General features: G+C 40.7%; 1 protein-coding gene across 4 annotated transcripts in view; it reads right to left on the bottom strand.

The window, feature by feature from the left end:
• The window catches only part of LOC307269799 (diacylglycerol kinase zeta-like), a 79,230-nt gene extending 64,627 nt beyond the window's left edge, over positions 1-14,603 (bottom strand). For 3 of the 4 annotated variants that reach the window (XM_080052845.1, XM_080052844.1, XM_080052843.1), the window contains exon 1: positions 11,222-12,766. In XM_080052845.1, coding sequence (XP_079908971.1) covers positions 11,222-11,592 — 371 coding nt within the window. In that variant the 5' untranslated portion in view covers positions 11,593-12,766. Of the gene's footprint in view, positions 1-11,221; positions 12,767-14,383 lie in introns of those variants that run through there. The other variant, XM_080052846.1, reaches the window with a different exon arrangement.
• Between the last annotated feature and the right edge of the window lie 429 nt (positions 14,604-15,032).

The following is a 15,032-nucleotide window of genomic DNA, read 5'->3' on the forward strand; positions in this document are numbered from 1 at the left end:
TTGCACCGGTTTTATACATAAGGGCATGAGATGGAATTTTACTATTCATGAAAACCTATCATGAAGGCAGGGTATGAGGCAGTTTGAGCTAGGTGTGCAAACTTGAAACTGCATGTATATAATAATAATAATAATAATAATAATAATAATAATAATAATAATAATAATAATAATAATAATAATAATAATAATAATAATAATAATAACGATATACATTAGCGCTCACTTTGAATGAACACTGTACCGTATTAGCTCTGTCAGCGAGGCATAAAGAAGGTATGTGGTTATAATAGGTGAACTGAAATTTGTAAAGTACCTTTATTGTAAGAATTGCAGCTCAAAGGGCTTTACAATGATACAATGAAATGCATCACTAACATTAAAATGGACATAGAGTCAACATAGACTTGACAATCATACTAAAGATAAGACAAAATGGAGTACAAATATGAAGTTAGCGAGGCATTTTTTTATTTAAAATAAAAGCTCAGCTAAATAGAAAGGCATTAAAGGCTGAGTCAGAGAGCCACGGCAAAGCTATCGCAGAAAACCACACGGCATGACATAATAAACCTTACCGAGGGCTTGGAAAGGGGGGCGGGGGGAAGGAGTGGGGGGGCGGAAAACAGAGAAAACCAAAGTGGTGTGAACTGTGTCCTTCACAGAATGGATAAATGGAACACAAGACATCAGATGAGAGAGCAGTGTGGGAGTATAGAGAAGAAAAAAATAGTGTGCGGCTTAAAGCGTGCGCTAAACTGAAACCTTATAGAGCAGAACAGGAAGACCCATCATGATCACACTAAGCAGAGTCAAGCCTCTCGCTGTACCATAAATCCTTACCACAATCTGTTAAGTCCTAAAGGTCACGGCGTCGTAAAAAAACAGTGATAACCAAGCCCCACACACACACACACACACACACACACACACACACACACACACACACACACACACACACACACACACACACACACACACACACACACACACACACACACACACACACACACACACACACACACACACACACACACACACACACACACACACACACACACACACACACACACACACACACACACACACACACACACACACACACACACACACACACACACACACACACACACACACACACACACACACACACACACACACACACACACACACACACACACACACACCAGCCATATGGTCTGAAGTGATTGTGCAGTGTCTCCAAATCATCCCTGTGTTCCAAATCTCATACTCTTTCTTTATTCTAGGGCTGCAACTAACGATTATATTGATAATCGATTAATCCGTCAATTGTTTTCTTGATTAATTGATTAGTGTTTTGGTCCGTAAAATGGTGAAAAATTTTGATACATTTTCCAAAGCCCATGTTGACGTCCTCAAATGTATTGTTATGTCCAAAACACACAGATATTTCAGTTTACTGTCATAATAGGATTAAAGAAACCAGAACATATTCACATTTAAGAAGCTGAAAAAATTAGATTTTTTAAAAAAATGTATTAAAAAATTACTTGAAATGATTAATCGATTATCAAAATAGTTGGCGATTATTTAAATAATCGATTCGACGATTAATCGTTGCAGCTCTACTTTATTCTATTCAACACACTACTATCAAACCATGAAAATAATCTAGTTAGCATGCAGTACTAGTAGGCATACTATTGGGACATACTTTTACTTATTTGTTTCATCATAACATTGCGCCTAGATCTTGCCTCTTGCTTTTATATCCATCGCATCCCTGTTTGTTTTTATACGGAGGCCCCGTCGATGTGACGTCACTTACGGTGCGCACTGGATTGTAGGTCAGAATCGCCCAAATAATAGCATGCTGTTTTCAACACTAAAAATCTCAGCTTGATAGTGGACATCCGAGTATTTTTAACCATACTAAATCTGGCAACAACAAATCGGGACATCCTAAACCTTTTTTTTTCCCATACTAAATAGTAGATAGTATGGGGATTGGAACTCAGCCAAAGTCATTAGCGTTGATATTTCAGTTTTTTTAAGGCCAAAATTTGATCCGTCAAAATAAAAGCATGAGAATTTCAAAATAAATGATTCAGATAAAATGCACTAAAGTTAGGAGTAACAAACTGCTTCTGTTTTGCTTGACATCAAACTTCGAACTGTGTGTGTGCTGTTTTACTAACACACACACTTGACCTGCAAACCCTGGCTCTGTGACAGCACTCACTTACACACGTCCATTCTTAGTGAAATAAGCTGAAGATAGCCAATAGCATAACAAGGTACATAAAGACTCCATTGTCATTCATCACGCTGTCCCGTATGCAGATTAAATCCACACGTGACGTCATATACTTCCACTCAACATGTGTGTGTCCACATTATACAAGAGAAAAAAGTTCAGCTGGATAACTAACAACTATCTATAAGCGAGACAGACATTTCCTTTGTATTGTAGTCAGACCCTAATGTATAACCTTCTGCTTTGCATGAATAGCTGTAATGAGATAATACAGACAGTCCGTACATTCCTATTGAACAAACATGCAAGCAGAACATTGACTACAAAGTGTCCCCACGTGTCAGTAAAGTTATTTTACATATCATATGATGTCATAAGGGGAGAAGCAATCCCCCCAATCCCCCATTACCAGCCTAACAGAGCACTACCGCCACCTTTGATAAGCCACACCCCTAGCCACCCTCTGAATCTAACTGGCAGTAGGATTCAGGGGGCAGAGTGGGTTTTTTTGGAAGGCGGGGCTTAAAGAGACAGAAAGAGACGAATTACAATTTTGAATCTGAAAATGCAATGTAAGCTGTGACCTTTAAAAACTGTTTCCCCCCTGATCGGACCTTCCCTCCTCTCCTCTTTGCCTTGGAACAACGCTGTTATGACTGTGTTTTTCCCCCCACTGTGCAGGAGTGTGTGTGTGTGTGTGTGTGTGTGTCTGTCTGTGTGGCCATTATGTAACAGCTGCCTCTTACAATGATAATCCCTTACCATAACTGGGGAAAAAGTGAGGGAGGTATGAGAAGAGAGTATAGTCCGTTCTAAAGCCTTTACCCACCTGTGTGTGTGTGTGTGTGTGTGTGTGTGTGTGTGTGTGTGTGTGTGTGTGTGTGTGTGTGTGTGTGTGTGTGTGTGTGTGTGTGTGTGTGTGTGTGTGTGTGTGTGTGTGTGGCTAAATGTGAGCAGCATACAGATTAACCCTCTTTGTAATAGGGCTCCAACCCAGACTGGATTTCACATTTAAAATCTGCGTACGGAGGCAGAAAAACATGGCCCTGTGTATCTTGTGTTTTCCAGGAATAAGACACGTCCGATTCGACAGAACATTGCTCCTTTGTGAGGCGAATGTGATGCTTGAAAGCCAATCATACACTCAAGGTTTTTTCGAAGCGTGGCCCCAATCAAACAGAGCTGGGTCCTGTGGAGAGTAATTGTTCTTTTTGATGGGAAGTCATTTTAAAAAAAAAATCATTCCGCACAATTTTTTTTTTCCAATTCATTTTACAGATAGTTTCTTAGAGCACAATTTCCTGAATTGGCCACATATTTTGCACAACACAATGCCTGTGAAATGGCCTCAGCAAATACACTGTTCAAAATAATTCACAATAAATGGTAAATGGTAAATGGACTGCACTTATATGGCGCTTTTCCCCTGGCTTTTTCCACAGACCCAATCACAAACACATTCTGATGGCAGCAGCTACCGTGCAGGTTGCAAGCTAACGATTTAGCTAGCAATGTAGGGTTCAGTGTCTTGCCCAGGGACACTTTTCATATACCTTATGGCTAAAAGACTGTGTACAAATTCTGCATCTGTGCACTAGTAAGCTCAAAGGAAAAATGGGTATTTAGCTGACAAGAATGTATAGGTATTAGGTAGAGAAATGCCCTCTTCTGGATAGGCAGCTGGCTAATGTGAAGTGCCTGGTTGCACTTAATGGGAAGGAATAAAGAGGTTTCCATATGTGACTGTGTGTGAGTGAGACTATCCAGATATAAGTGTGCTGTCAGGTTAAATATTTACATGGGAAATAAGGGAGTAGTATGCAAGCGCACACAAAAAAATTGGGATTTTCCAGCCCTAAAGCAATACAATGAGACCTAGCTCTTACCTCTGTAGTCCACTCGAAAAAATTATGGGAATAATTGAAAATTGTGGCTTTCCAATGCTGCATAACAGTTTTTTTTCTCATTTCCCTGACCAAGGGAGTTACTTTTTGCAGTGTGGAACCAACAGGCTCTACTGTCCATAATAAAACATCTCTAACATAAACTCTCAACTCCGTCAAGTAAAACACGTACAAAAACATTGTCTTGGCACTTGGCCCCACTTGTACTATAAACTTGTCGTTACAAGGCATTCCATGTTACGCAGGCACACACACACACACACACACACACACACACACACACACACACACACACACACATTATGCACATCGAGAAAAAATAAGAAATGTTGAGAATGAATAAAATGTATTAATTAAAAATGTAATAAATCACAAACAATGCATCGTCGCTAAAAGATCATTTTCACAGAAAGAAGACTTATAACAGCACCGTATGAGAGTGAAGCTATTGAATATATGTTCCTCTCCATGTGCTCTCATCTCACAGCCCGCTGCACATAGAGAGCAATAGAAAGCCTACTAACTGTGACTATCCCTGAGTTCCAATCCCCATACACCCCTACTATTTAGTGTGCCAGAAAAAGATTTACGATGTCCTACATTTTTTATATTGTTTTTAGAAATTTTTAGAAATACTTGTGCGTCAAATATAGTATGCTGAAAATACATAAATGCCCTACTAACTCCAATAGCATTTTGGAGTATCCGTCTTTATTCTTGACATTACTCGACATAATGAAAAAAAAAATCTTCCTTATCTGATTTTTTTTTCCTCTCCTGTGTCCCTAAAACTCTTCTGTACTTTAGTATGTAGTGTAGTAAAAAGAAAAAGTATGTGATTTGGAACGCAGGGTGTGTTTGGTATCCATCCAATCTGGAGTGGTCTCTTCATCCTAATTCCTTTGAATTAGCAAAGGAATTAGCAACAACAAATTTGCAATGGATGCTCTCTAACACACACCCTGCGTTCCGAATCGCATACTTTCTACTATTTAGTATGGAAGAAAAAAAATGTAGGATGTCCCAATTCTTGTAGCCAGATTTAGGATGGTTAGAAAGACCCGGATGTCTACTACACCCGACCAAGATTGTTAGTGTTGAAAACAGCATGCTATTTGAGCGATTCTGACCCACAATCCAGTGCGAACCAGAAGTGAGGAAGCCTCCATATGAAAACAAACAGGGATGCGACGGATATAAAAGCAAGAGGCAAGATCAAGGCCCGATGTAATGCTGAAATAAATAAGTAAAAGTATGTCCCAGTTGTAGCATACTGCATCCTAACTAGATTATTTTTATCGTCGGATGTAGTATGTAGAATAGAAAGAAAGAAAGAGTATGCGATTCGGAACGCAGGGACAGTGCCTAAACCTAGTACACTTCCCCCTGGGGCTTGTAACTTTAATGTCAAGTGTCAAACACAAGCCAGGGCTACAGCTGGCTGGAAAGCCACACATAGACATTCCCATTTCTAAAAACAATATACAAAATGTCCTGGGGATTTTGACATACTAGTAGTGCTAAAAATAAATATGACATGCGCCTATATGCAAAATATTTATATAATAGAGAAGTAGTCACGCTCAAAAATATGCTCACAAACAACATATAAACTCAAAAAATCAATGGTTGTAACAGCAATTTTTTTTAAGCACTGGTCAATTTTGAGTTTTTTTTGTTATTTTTGCTTCCATAGCATGTCTTCTTTCATACTATTAAATAAAAAAGGTCCATAATGCACATATATATAGGTGATAAATAAATGTAAGTTTGCGTCTGTATTATTTCTCCTATACTACCATCTCTAACAGCCATTATCTCAACACTAGTTATTTTTCAATACTCTGACCCAAAACATCTCAACTTCTAAATTAGAATTCTTAACTTTCCATGATCATTCTCGGCACTATTCTGAAGGTTATCACAGAAGGATTTGTTCGCATGTTGGTAATTTGTCCGATTTATGATACACTTAAATCATACAATCATTATAATAAAAAAGGACAGTTTTTAAAATTAATGTATCGCCGGACACCGCAAAAAAATTTCTTACCCAAATTTTCGGCATAAACATCCCTGGATTTAATGTGAGATAACATCCGCTTCCCACTGCCACAGCAAACCATTTACATGTTTGTACATCTGTTTACGGGGTTGAGGAAAAGATGGGGTTCTTGGACAAATACTGGAAAAGGTCATCAGTGACTTGAAGCATGTGACAGGATGTGTGTTTATTTTATAAATATTTCACCCAGAACGACCTATGTTCTGTTTGTCTAAACTTAGCCAGGGTTTGGACAGACACACACACACACACACACACACACACACACACACACACACACTTCTCAAAACTCTCGTTGTACACTCTTCATCCATTCCAATTACCATAAAAAGTGAAGTAGGCGGGATAAAGACAAAATCCGGCCTCCTGATTGGTTTGTATTTTTTTTTATTTTGAACTGTAGAGCCAATAGAAAGCCTCCTGCTCATTCTCATTGGGTGCTACTCACTAGTGAGCACTCTGGCTTTATCTAGTTAAAGGTGGAGTCAGCGATTCTGGAGAACGCTTGTTGTCATCATTACTTTTAGTCAAAAACGATTGAATATTTCCTCACAATATATACACTACCTGTCTGTGTGTGTGCGCTGAAAAAAACACCCACTGGCTATGCTCTGTAAATGGGCATGTTGGTAGCTACGGTGGGCCCTCTTTGCTTACATACATGTTTACAGAGCCTAGACTGTGTATTAACAACATTGATGGATTTTTTTTTTTTTTTTTTAAAGTGATGTTGACAAGAAGCGTTCTCCAGAATCACTGACCCCACCTTTAAGTAGTAGACATTTTGGACCGCACGGGTTCACTAGAAAAGTACGGCTCGCCACAACAGTCTCAAAAAAATAGCAGTGAACTGACCAGAACACACACACACACACACACACACACACACACACACACACACACACACACACACACACACACACACACACACACACACACACACACACACACAATTTCCCTAGAACTGTTGATGTTAGTATCGTTGCATTGCCTTACATGACTGATTAACCTCCAACTGTAACTCTTCCAAGTCGGTGTCATTCCAATTTCATGTCATCATGTGTTTACATTATGTTGTGTGTGTGTGTGTGTGTGTGTGTGTGTGTGTGTGTGTGTGTGTGTGTGTGTGTGTGTGTCCACCAGACCCAGGCCTAGTTCTTCTATCTACAGTATCCATCTCTCTCTCTCTCTCTCTCTCTCTCTCTCTCTCTCTCTCTCTCTCTCTCTCTCTCTTTCTCTATATGGAGAAGTGTTTCTACTCCAAACAGTCGCCATATTTTGCACTGCCATTACCACGCTATGTTTTTAGTCTAAATAGCAGCGTTTAGGTCAGCAAAATGACTGCACACACACACACACACACACACACACACACACACACACACACACACACACACACACACACACACACACACACACACACACACACACACACACACACACACACACACACACACACACACACACACACACGACATGTATTGCAGTATGTCCGTCCTGGGAGAGGGATCCCTTACTCTGTCAACTCTCCCTGAGGTTTCTCAATTTTTTTTTATCCCGATGAAGGGTTTTATACTGGGAGTTTTTTCTCAGCCGAGCTAAGGGTCTAAGGGCAGGGTGTCATATTGTATCATATTGTATGGAATGTAAAGCCCACTGAGGCAAATGTCTATTTGTGATATTGGGCTATACAAATAAAACTGATTTGATTTGATTTGACAATATATTAGCTTCATAAGTAACTGCTGCTTGTCACTTAAAAACTAAGTAAGCTAACTGCATGTCACTCCCCTCTCTGCCCCATTTCAACTCTGTCTCTCTGCACTATCAATAAAGCTTAAAAATGCCAAAAAAATATCTTTAAAAGAAAAGCAAGTCTCAAAAGTAGAAAAGCAACACATTACAAGCGACCCCTTTTTTTACATGATTACACATATTGTTTGTAGGTAATGTAAGCAAGTAGTCTAAGCCGAAAGTTTCAAGTCAGTACATCCAGTACATAGACAGGACCATGCCGTGTTTAAGCTAAAGACCCCGGATGTCTACTACATCCAGCCGAGATTTTTAGTGTTGAAAACAGCGTGCTATTTAGGCGATTCTGACCCACAATCCAGTGCGCACCGGAAGTGACGTCACATCGACGGAGCCTCCGTATTAAAACAAACGGGGATGTGACGGATATAAAAGCAAGAGGCAAGATCAAGGTGCAATGAAATAAATGAGTAAAAGTATGTTCCAAGTGTATGCCTACTGCATCCTAACTAGATTATTTTTATGATCAGATGTAGTATGTAGAATAGAAAAAAGAAAGAGTATGTGATTTGGAACGTAGGGTTGGTGGCAGCTTACAGGAGTAGGAATGCATTCTATTCGTAAATTGATTTTTGTCTGCGTTCATGGGACAAAAATCGTACCCCGTGTTAAAAATAATGTCTATTTAAATAAAGTTTAATACATTTTTTCACAATTGAGAACAGGTAGGCTACTGCATTTTGAAGTGACTTGTGAGAGCAGAGAGGAACCTTCACAAAAGGGCCTGTGTTGTGAAAAGCAGCATGAATCATTCCTAGGTTGTTGTGGGAACCAGGGGGAGATGTTTTGCATGACTTTTGTTTCGCTGGTCCGAAATCAGTTTGATCTGCACTTTTTCCTGCCACATCTGTCATGGAAGTCATACCTCAGATCAGCATGTTAGTTAGGCCTTACAATCCTATTTATGTCTTAAGAGAACTGAGAACTAGTTAGAACACAGCACTGCATTGGCCACCATCGGACGCATTTCCCTTTCACATTGTTAACTATTTTTGGTAACTATTTACAACAAGGGTACATTAATGGACTGTTACTTAATGCTAAGCTAATGCTATTAATGGTCAGTGAATGCATAGTTAACGCCTATCAAGTATTATGTAAGTGTTAATGCCAAGTTAGTAACGGTAATTGAATGCTTAGTTAACTAATGGTTAGTTGAGCATTTAGCATAACAGTTAATGCTACGTTTTTGTTTATTAAGCACTTACTAAGCATTTATTAACAGTTAGGTAATGCTTAGAAAATGCATATTAAGCCTCAATTAAGCTTTACAGTTAATTAATGTACCATTTTTGTAAAGTGTCACCATATTTTTAACAATCCACCATAAGGAACAATTTTTTTCTTAAACTGTTTAAAATGACACTTTGCTTAATCCAACGTAATCTAGACAACCAATCAAACTCATGCAATGTTCTTTTAACCTTATAAATATAGTTTAAAAATAATAATAATAATTAAGGAGCCAACCTGATAGAGGCTTATCCATTCATGCTTCCCCACAGCACTGTCTCATCGACACAACTAAACCCTGGCCTACAGTGGCAGAGGGGAGAGAGAGAGAGGGAGGGAGGGAGGGGCGAGAGACACCGCCAGTGTGCTGCTAGGAAGTGAGAGAGTGAGGGGGTGTGGCCCAAACACAGACGCACACAGAGCCTGAGAGAGAGAGAGGTCTACTGAAATAACTTGGTGTACTTCCTTGACAAGCTGAGATAACACACACACACACACACACACACACACACACACACACACACACACACACACACGCACGTCTAGATTAAAACACTTCATTTCCTGCATTCTTCTGGTGAATTTGTTATGCGCCAATTTGTGGTGTAACTGTAAATGTCTATATCTGTACACACTGTGACACACATATAATGCAGTAAGGCTCTCAGGTATTCTGTATAGCACACACACACACAGACACACAGACACACACACACACACACACACACACACACACAGAGGAAACAAAAAACGCCTGAGAAAAGTGAGAGTGACACAAAAGGTGACCTTTGCGTCCCAGTTTCACAGCAGCGTGTTAGGGAGTGATACCAGATTGAATTACATAAAGTTGGAGATGTGAATTAAGTACACACTTAAAGGGTTTTTTTCCCAACAGCTACACAACAGGTTCAAATACACATGAAAGCATACTGTTTTTTTTTGTTGTTGACCCATTTCATTTTTTTCTTCAAAGTATGACAAAAACATCATCCATTGAGAACGACACATGGACTACCACAGTTGCCATGGGAATTCGTATCCCTTCTCTCGTCTACGTAATGGCAAGTGACCCACTGGAAAGGTCACACACACACACACACACACACACACACACACACACACACACACACACACACACACACACACACACACACACACACACACACACACACACACACACACACACACACACACACACACACACACACACACACACACACACACACACACACACACACACACACACACACACACACACACACACACACACACACACACACACACACACACACACACACACACACACACACACACACACACACACACACACTGCCATGACTCATCGTGGCGGCAGAAAACTAGCAATGTTGGAAAAATCTGTATTCTTTTCAAAGCAGGTGGAATTAATAAAATGATCCTGTGTGTGTGTGTGTGTGTGTGTGTGTGTGTGTGTGTGTGTGTGTGTGTGTGTGTGTGGACAAAGCTCGGATGCGACAAGAACTCCACATCTGTTCACATCCTCTCGTCAGTGCATTGGCCTTAGACTGAGACAATGGCGCCACCCGCTGGTCAAAACTAGGTACTGCAGTTTTTTTTCCCCCTGAACACATTAACACTCAAACAGTGAGTATTATTGAAGCACAGCTTGTCACTTGTAGCCAATGCATTTACCAGGGGGGCCGATTTTGCCTTTTTATGTGTATGTGTGTGTGTGTGCGTGTGTGCGTGTGTGTGAGTGAGTGAGTGAGTGAGTGAGTGAGTGAGTGAGTGAGTGAGTGAGTGAGTGAGTGAGTGAGTGAGTGAGTGAGTGAGTGAGTGAGTGAGTGAGTGAGTGAGTGAGAGAGAGACAGAGAGAGACAGAGAGACAGAGAGTGTGCAGGAGATATTTAATTGTTTTGCTAGTTTGGTGTCAGGTCTTGGAAGTTTAAAAAAAAAAATGTAGGTCTATACATCGCAAATTAGCCTTACCTCCTGGAGAAGAGCTTGAGTCCACTTGTGAATGACTTGGAGCAGCCTGTGAGAATCTCCTTCTCGTCTTCCACACACATGGGCTTGAAGGCGGCGGAGGGAGAGGAGGGAGAGGGGGATGGAGGGAGGGAGGGGATGGACGAGGAAGAGGCAGAACTGAAATCCCCCTCTCCATCTCCATCTCCATCTCCATCGCCATCCCTTCCTTTTATGTCCAACAAAACATCCACCTCTCCTGCTCTCTTTACCCTCTCTCCTTCTCGGCCCAAATCGCTTTCTTCCCCAAATTCTGGATCCATGGCATTTGTTTTGTGGGCTCCTGCGCTTCCATTCCTCTTGGTTACATTGTAGCAGGACAAACTACAACTCATTGGAGGGGGAAGAAAAGGTCCTTGGAACTTGGAGCGGTATATTCCCAGCAAGAAAATGAATGACTGGAGGCCTTGAATATCCCCCTCCTTCTGTGTGTGTGTGTGTGTGTGTGTGTGTACTCCCAAAAATAGGAAATGTTCCTTGAAGCGTTTTCACAAAAAAAAAAAAAAAAAAAACTCCACAGATTCACGCCGCACTTTAGTCACCGAGAGGTCTCATGGTTAAGAGCCTGTCTGATGATGACCTACAAGCCCACGGACAAAGCCGTACTGTGTGTGTGTGTGTGTGTGTGTGTGTGTGTGTGTGTGAGTGTGTGTGTGTGTGTACTGTGTTCAAAGATAACGCTAGGATACAATGCTAAGCTTTTGTGTCGGACTTACATGAACACATACAACACAAAAATAAACGTGGCTAAATGAGATGCACTTTGTGCATGAAGTGTACTAGGTGCAGCTCTATACATAACTTTAGTATGAACTAGGTTTTATAACAAGTAGTATTCTGTTCAGTGATAATCACTACAATGAGTTATTGAAGCACACTTAATAGAAGCGCTCTAGGACTTCAAAAATGGCTACAGGCTCCAAAGTCAATAATCCACATACCAAAGGTCTTTTACAAGACACAAGGTGTGTGTGTGTGTGTGTGTGTGTGTGTGTGTGTGTGTGTGTGTGTGTGTGTGTGTGTGTGTGTGTGTGTGTGTGTGTGTGTGTGTGTGTGTGTGTGTGTGTGTGTGTGTGTGTGTGTGTAAAGAGATTAGAGAAGATAATCCTTCAAAGCATTCCTCAGAACGTCCCCACTTGGTCACTCAGTTAGTAGTAGTTCTGGCTGTCAACAGTAGGCTACTGGTGCAATCAGTACCAGTCATAGATCGTATATATATAAAAAAAGGTACTCAGTGCATTGGGAGTCCAGTTGTTGTCAGCGAGCGCTCACTCCTCTTGATATTTTGGTGTTTTGGTTTTAACTCCTCCGTCTTCCTCGTCTTCTTCTTGTGTTTTTTTCTACTCCACTAACTTCACGCTGTTTCCTCCTCCGACGTCACTGTCTGTTTTTCAACTGTACTTATTCTCACGAAGTGTAATGACGCCGAAAACACTCGCACACTTCTTGACGCTTGACACCCACGTACACGCACACACACTTTGGTAAACACACACGCGCGCACACACTGATCCTCTACCAGTGGCTTGACAAACCAACCCGCCCCGGCTAAAAAGCAGGAAGTGGATAATGACAACAAACAGGACCTCAGATGTAAGGTGCCCTGTCACACGCCTGACTGAAACTATTGTCACTGCTATAACGAAAAACACTTCGGAAAAAGGATATCATCATATTATAATATTAAATTAAAGATTATTGTCCACACATCCACTTTAAACACTATGTCACTTTGAAAACAGAACCGTGTTGTCATTTGCCCGGTCTGAGCTGGGAAAGACAGCTTTTAGCTTCAGTGCCCCTGACTCCTGGAACAACTTACAGCAACAAATTAAACTAAATAACTTCATATCCTTTAACCAATTTAAACAAACTATCTTAAATCTGCCAAACTCTACCTGTAACTGTTTTAATTAGGCTATATTGTACTTCCACCCATTTCATTTTAATTGCTGCCACTCTTCACCACTGTGTAAATGTTTCAATTGTTTTTCTCTTCACCTGTTGTTGTGTATTTGATGTATTTGCATTGAATATTGTTTATGTATTGTTGTTTTTCCTTTGAATTTGTTTGATCTCGACGTCATTGTAAATGAGGGTCAGCCCTCAATTGGTCTCTCGAGGATAAATAAAAGTTAAATGAAAATCTGTATCCTGTCTAAATTAGTTTTATTCGTTTTTTTTTTTTTTTTTAAGGAACAGGTTGTAGCCTGTGTTTATTTGAACGATTTGAACTGAACTGTGCAGGAACAAACACGATTGGATAAAAATGGAGCTCGCCACAAGACTGCATGTCATGTGTACACACATTCATCATACGTCACTGTCTCAAAGTTACGTCATATAGATCACAATAATCTGTCATCCTGAAAAACATGGTTCAGGCATTTGACTTGTTGACGTTTCCATTCATCTGTCCACCCACACATGTATTGGCACTATCATATAAAATAGTTGGTGTGACCTACTCTCATCACCTTGTCACGTGCAAACGAAACACAGGAATGTTTTGGTGTGGTTGGGTAAAATTCCCCTGTGTGATTTTGCATTCTTTTGATGGCAGCGTCATCCACCTGTTTCAGCGGACAACATCTTTTTTTTTCGGATCATGATGTCAGGGTGGGTTGCCAGGGTCTTTGTCACAAAACCAGCCCAACAATTGCCAATCGAAACCGGCCCAAAACGAACCAAAAAAAAAACTAGGGTAGACCAATAAAAATAGCCCATCATCACCACAACTCATAATATGGCACTACTACCCCAACCATAAACACTGCTTTTTAAGTCCAACAACATTGATATAATGGCCAAATATTTCAACTAAGCAACTACATTATTTATTGCATATACTTATCATTATTGTGAATGATTAATTTGATGTCTGATGTTCCGAATTCTGTTGCATTATACAATGAGAATAAATCAATGATATTACATATTTAATCGGCCTTATAAATAAGATTCTGACGGAACTAAATCCCACAGCATCATGAAGTGCGTCATGTTCCAATCCGTGCGCCTTTACGCATTGCCCACGCCATATCCATCCATTATTTTATTCGGTCTTTTTTTTCTGTTTATTCTTTGGAATTACATTACGTAGGCTATGTTTTTTTCTCCACTTACCGGCCGGTGTGTGTGTCCTTGGGCTGGGGCGACGCCTGGCTGGACATTCCGACTCGGGACTGACCTCGCGGGACGGGTCCGTGTAGGCTATAGGTTTTTGGGTCGATAGTTGTTGTTTGGCTTTTGATTGAATGTCATAAGTTCTTGCTGGAATATGCAACGACGAGAATACGGGCCGAGTTCCCACTTCGTCCTCTCAAATCGGTACAAACTCTAAAAAATAAAATAAGCCGAGCCTATATGGCAGACAGAAAGAAAACGGGGAGAAAACTGTTTATTTGTGTATTTCCCTATTGTCGTTTCGGACTGTAAGACGGATACAAAAACACCCATTGGCTGTTCCATCTGTGGGCGGCTTTCTTCTGATTGGTCGCTGCGCTCTGTCAGTTGAGGCTTCATAATCGCATCCTGTCCTACTGTCTCATCAGTGGATTGGGTTTAGAATGAGACAATGGCGCCACCCGCTGGACAAAACTAAGTATTACATCAGTGCAGGGCCAGCTTTTTTCTTTTCTGTGTGTGTGTGTGTGTGTGTGTGTGTGTGTGTGTGTGTGTGTGTGTGTGTGTGTGTGTGTGTGTGTGTGTGCGCGTGTGCGTGTGCGTGTGCGTGTGCGTGTGTGTGTGTGTACACGCTGCTATTTAGACCAAA

Source organism: Ammodytes marinus (genome assembly GCF_949987685.1).
Source record: "Ammodytes marinus genome assembly, chromosome: 24".
NCBI classification, from domain to species: domain Eukaryota; kingdom Metazoa; phylum Chordata; class Actinopteri; order Uranoscopiformes; family Ammodytidae; genus Ammodytes; species Ammodytes marinus.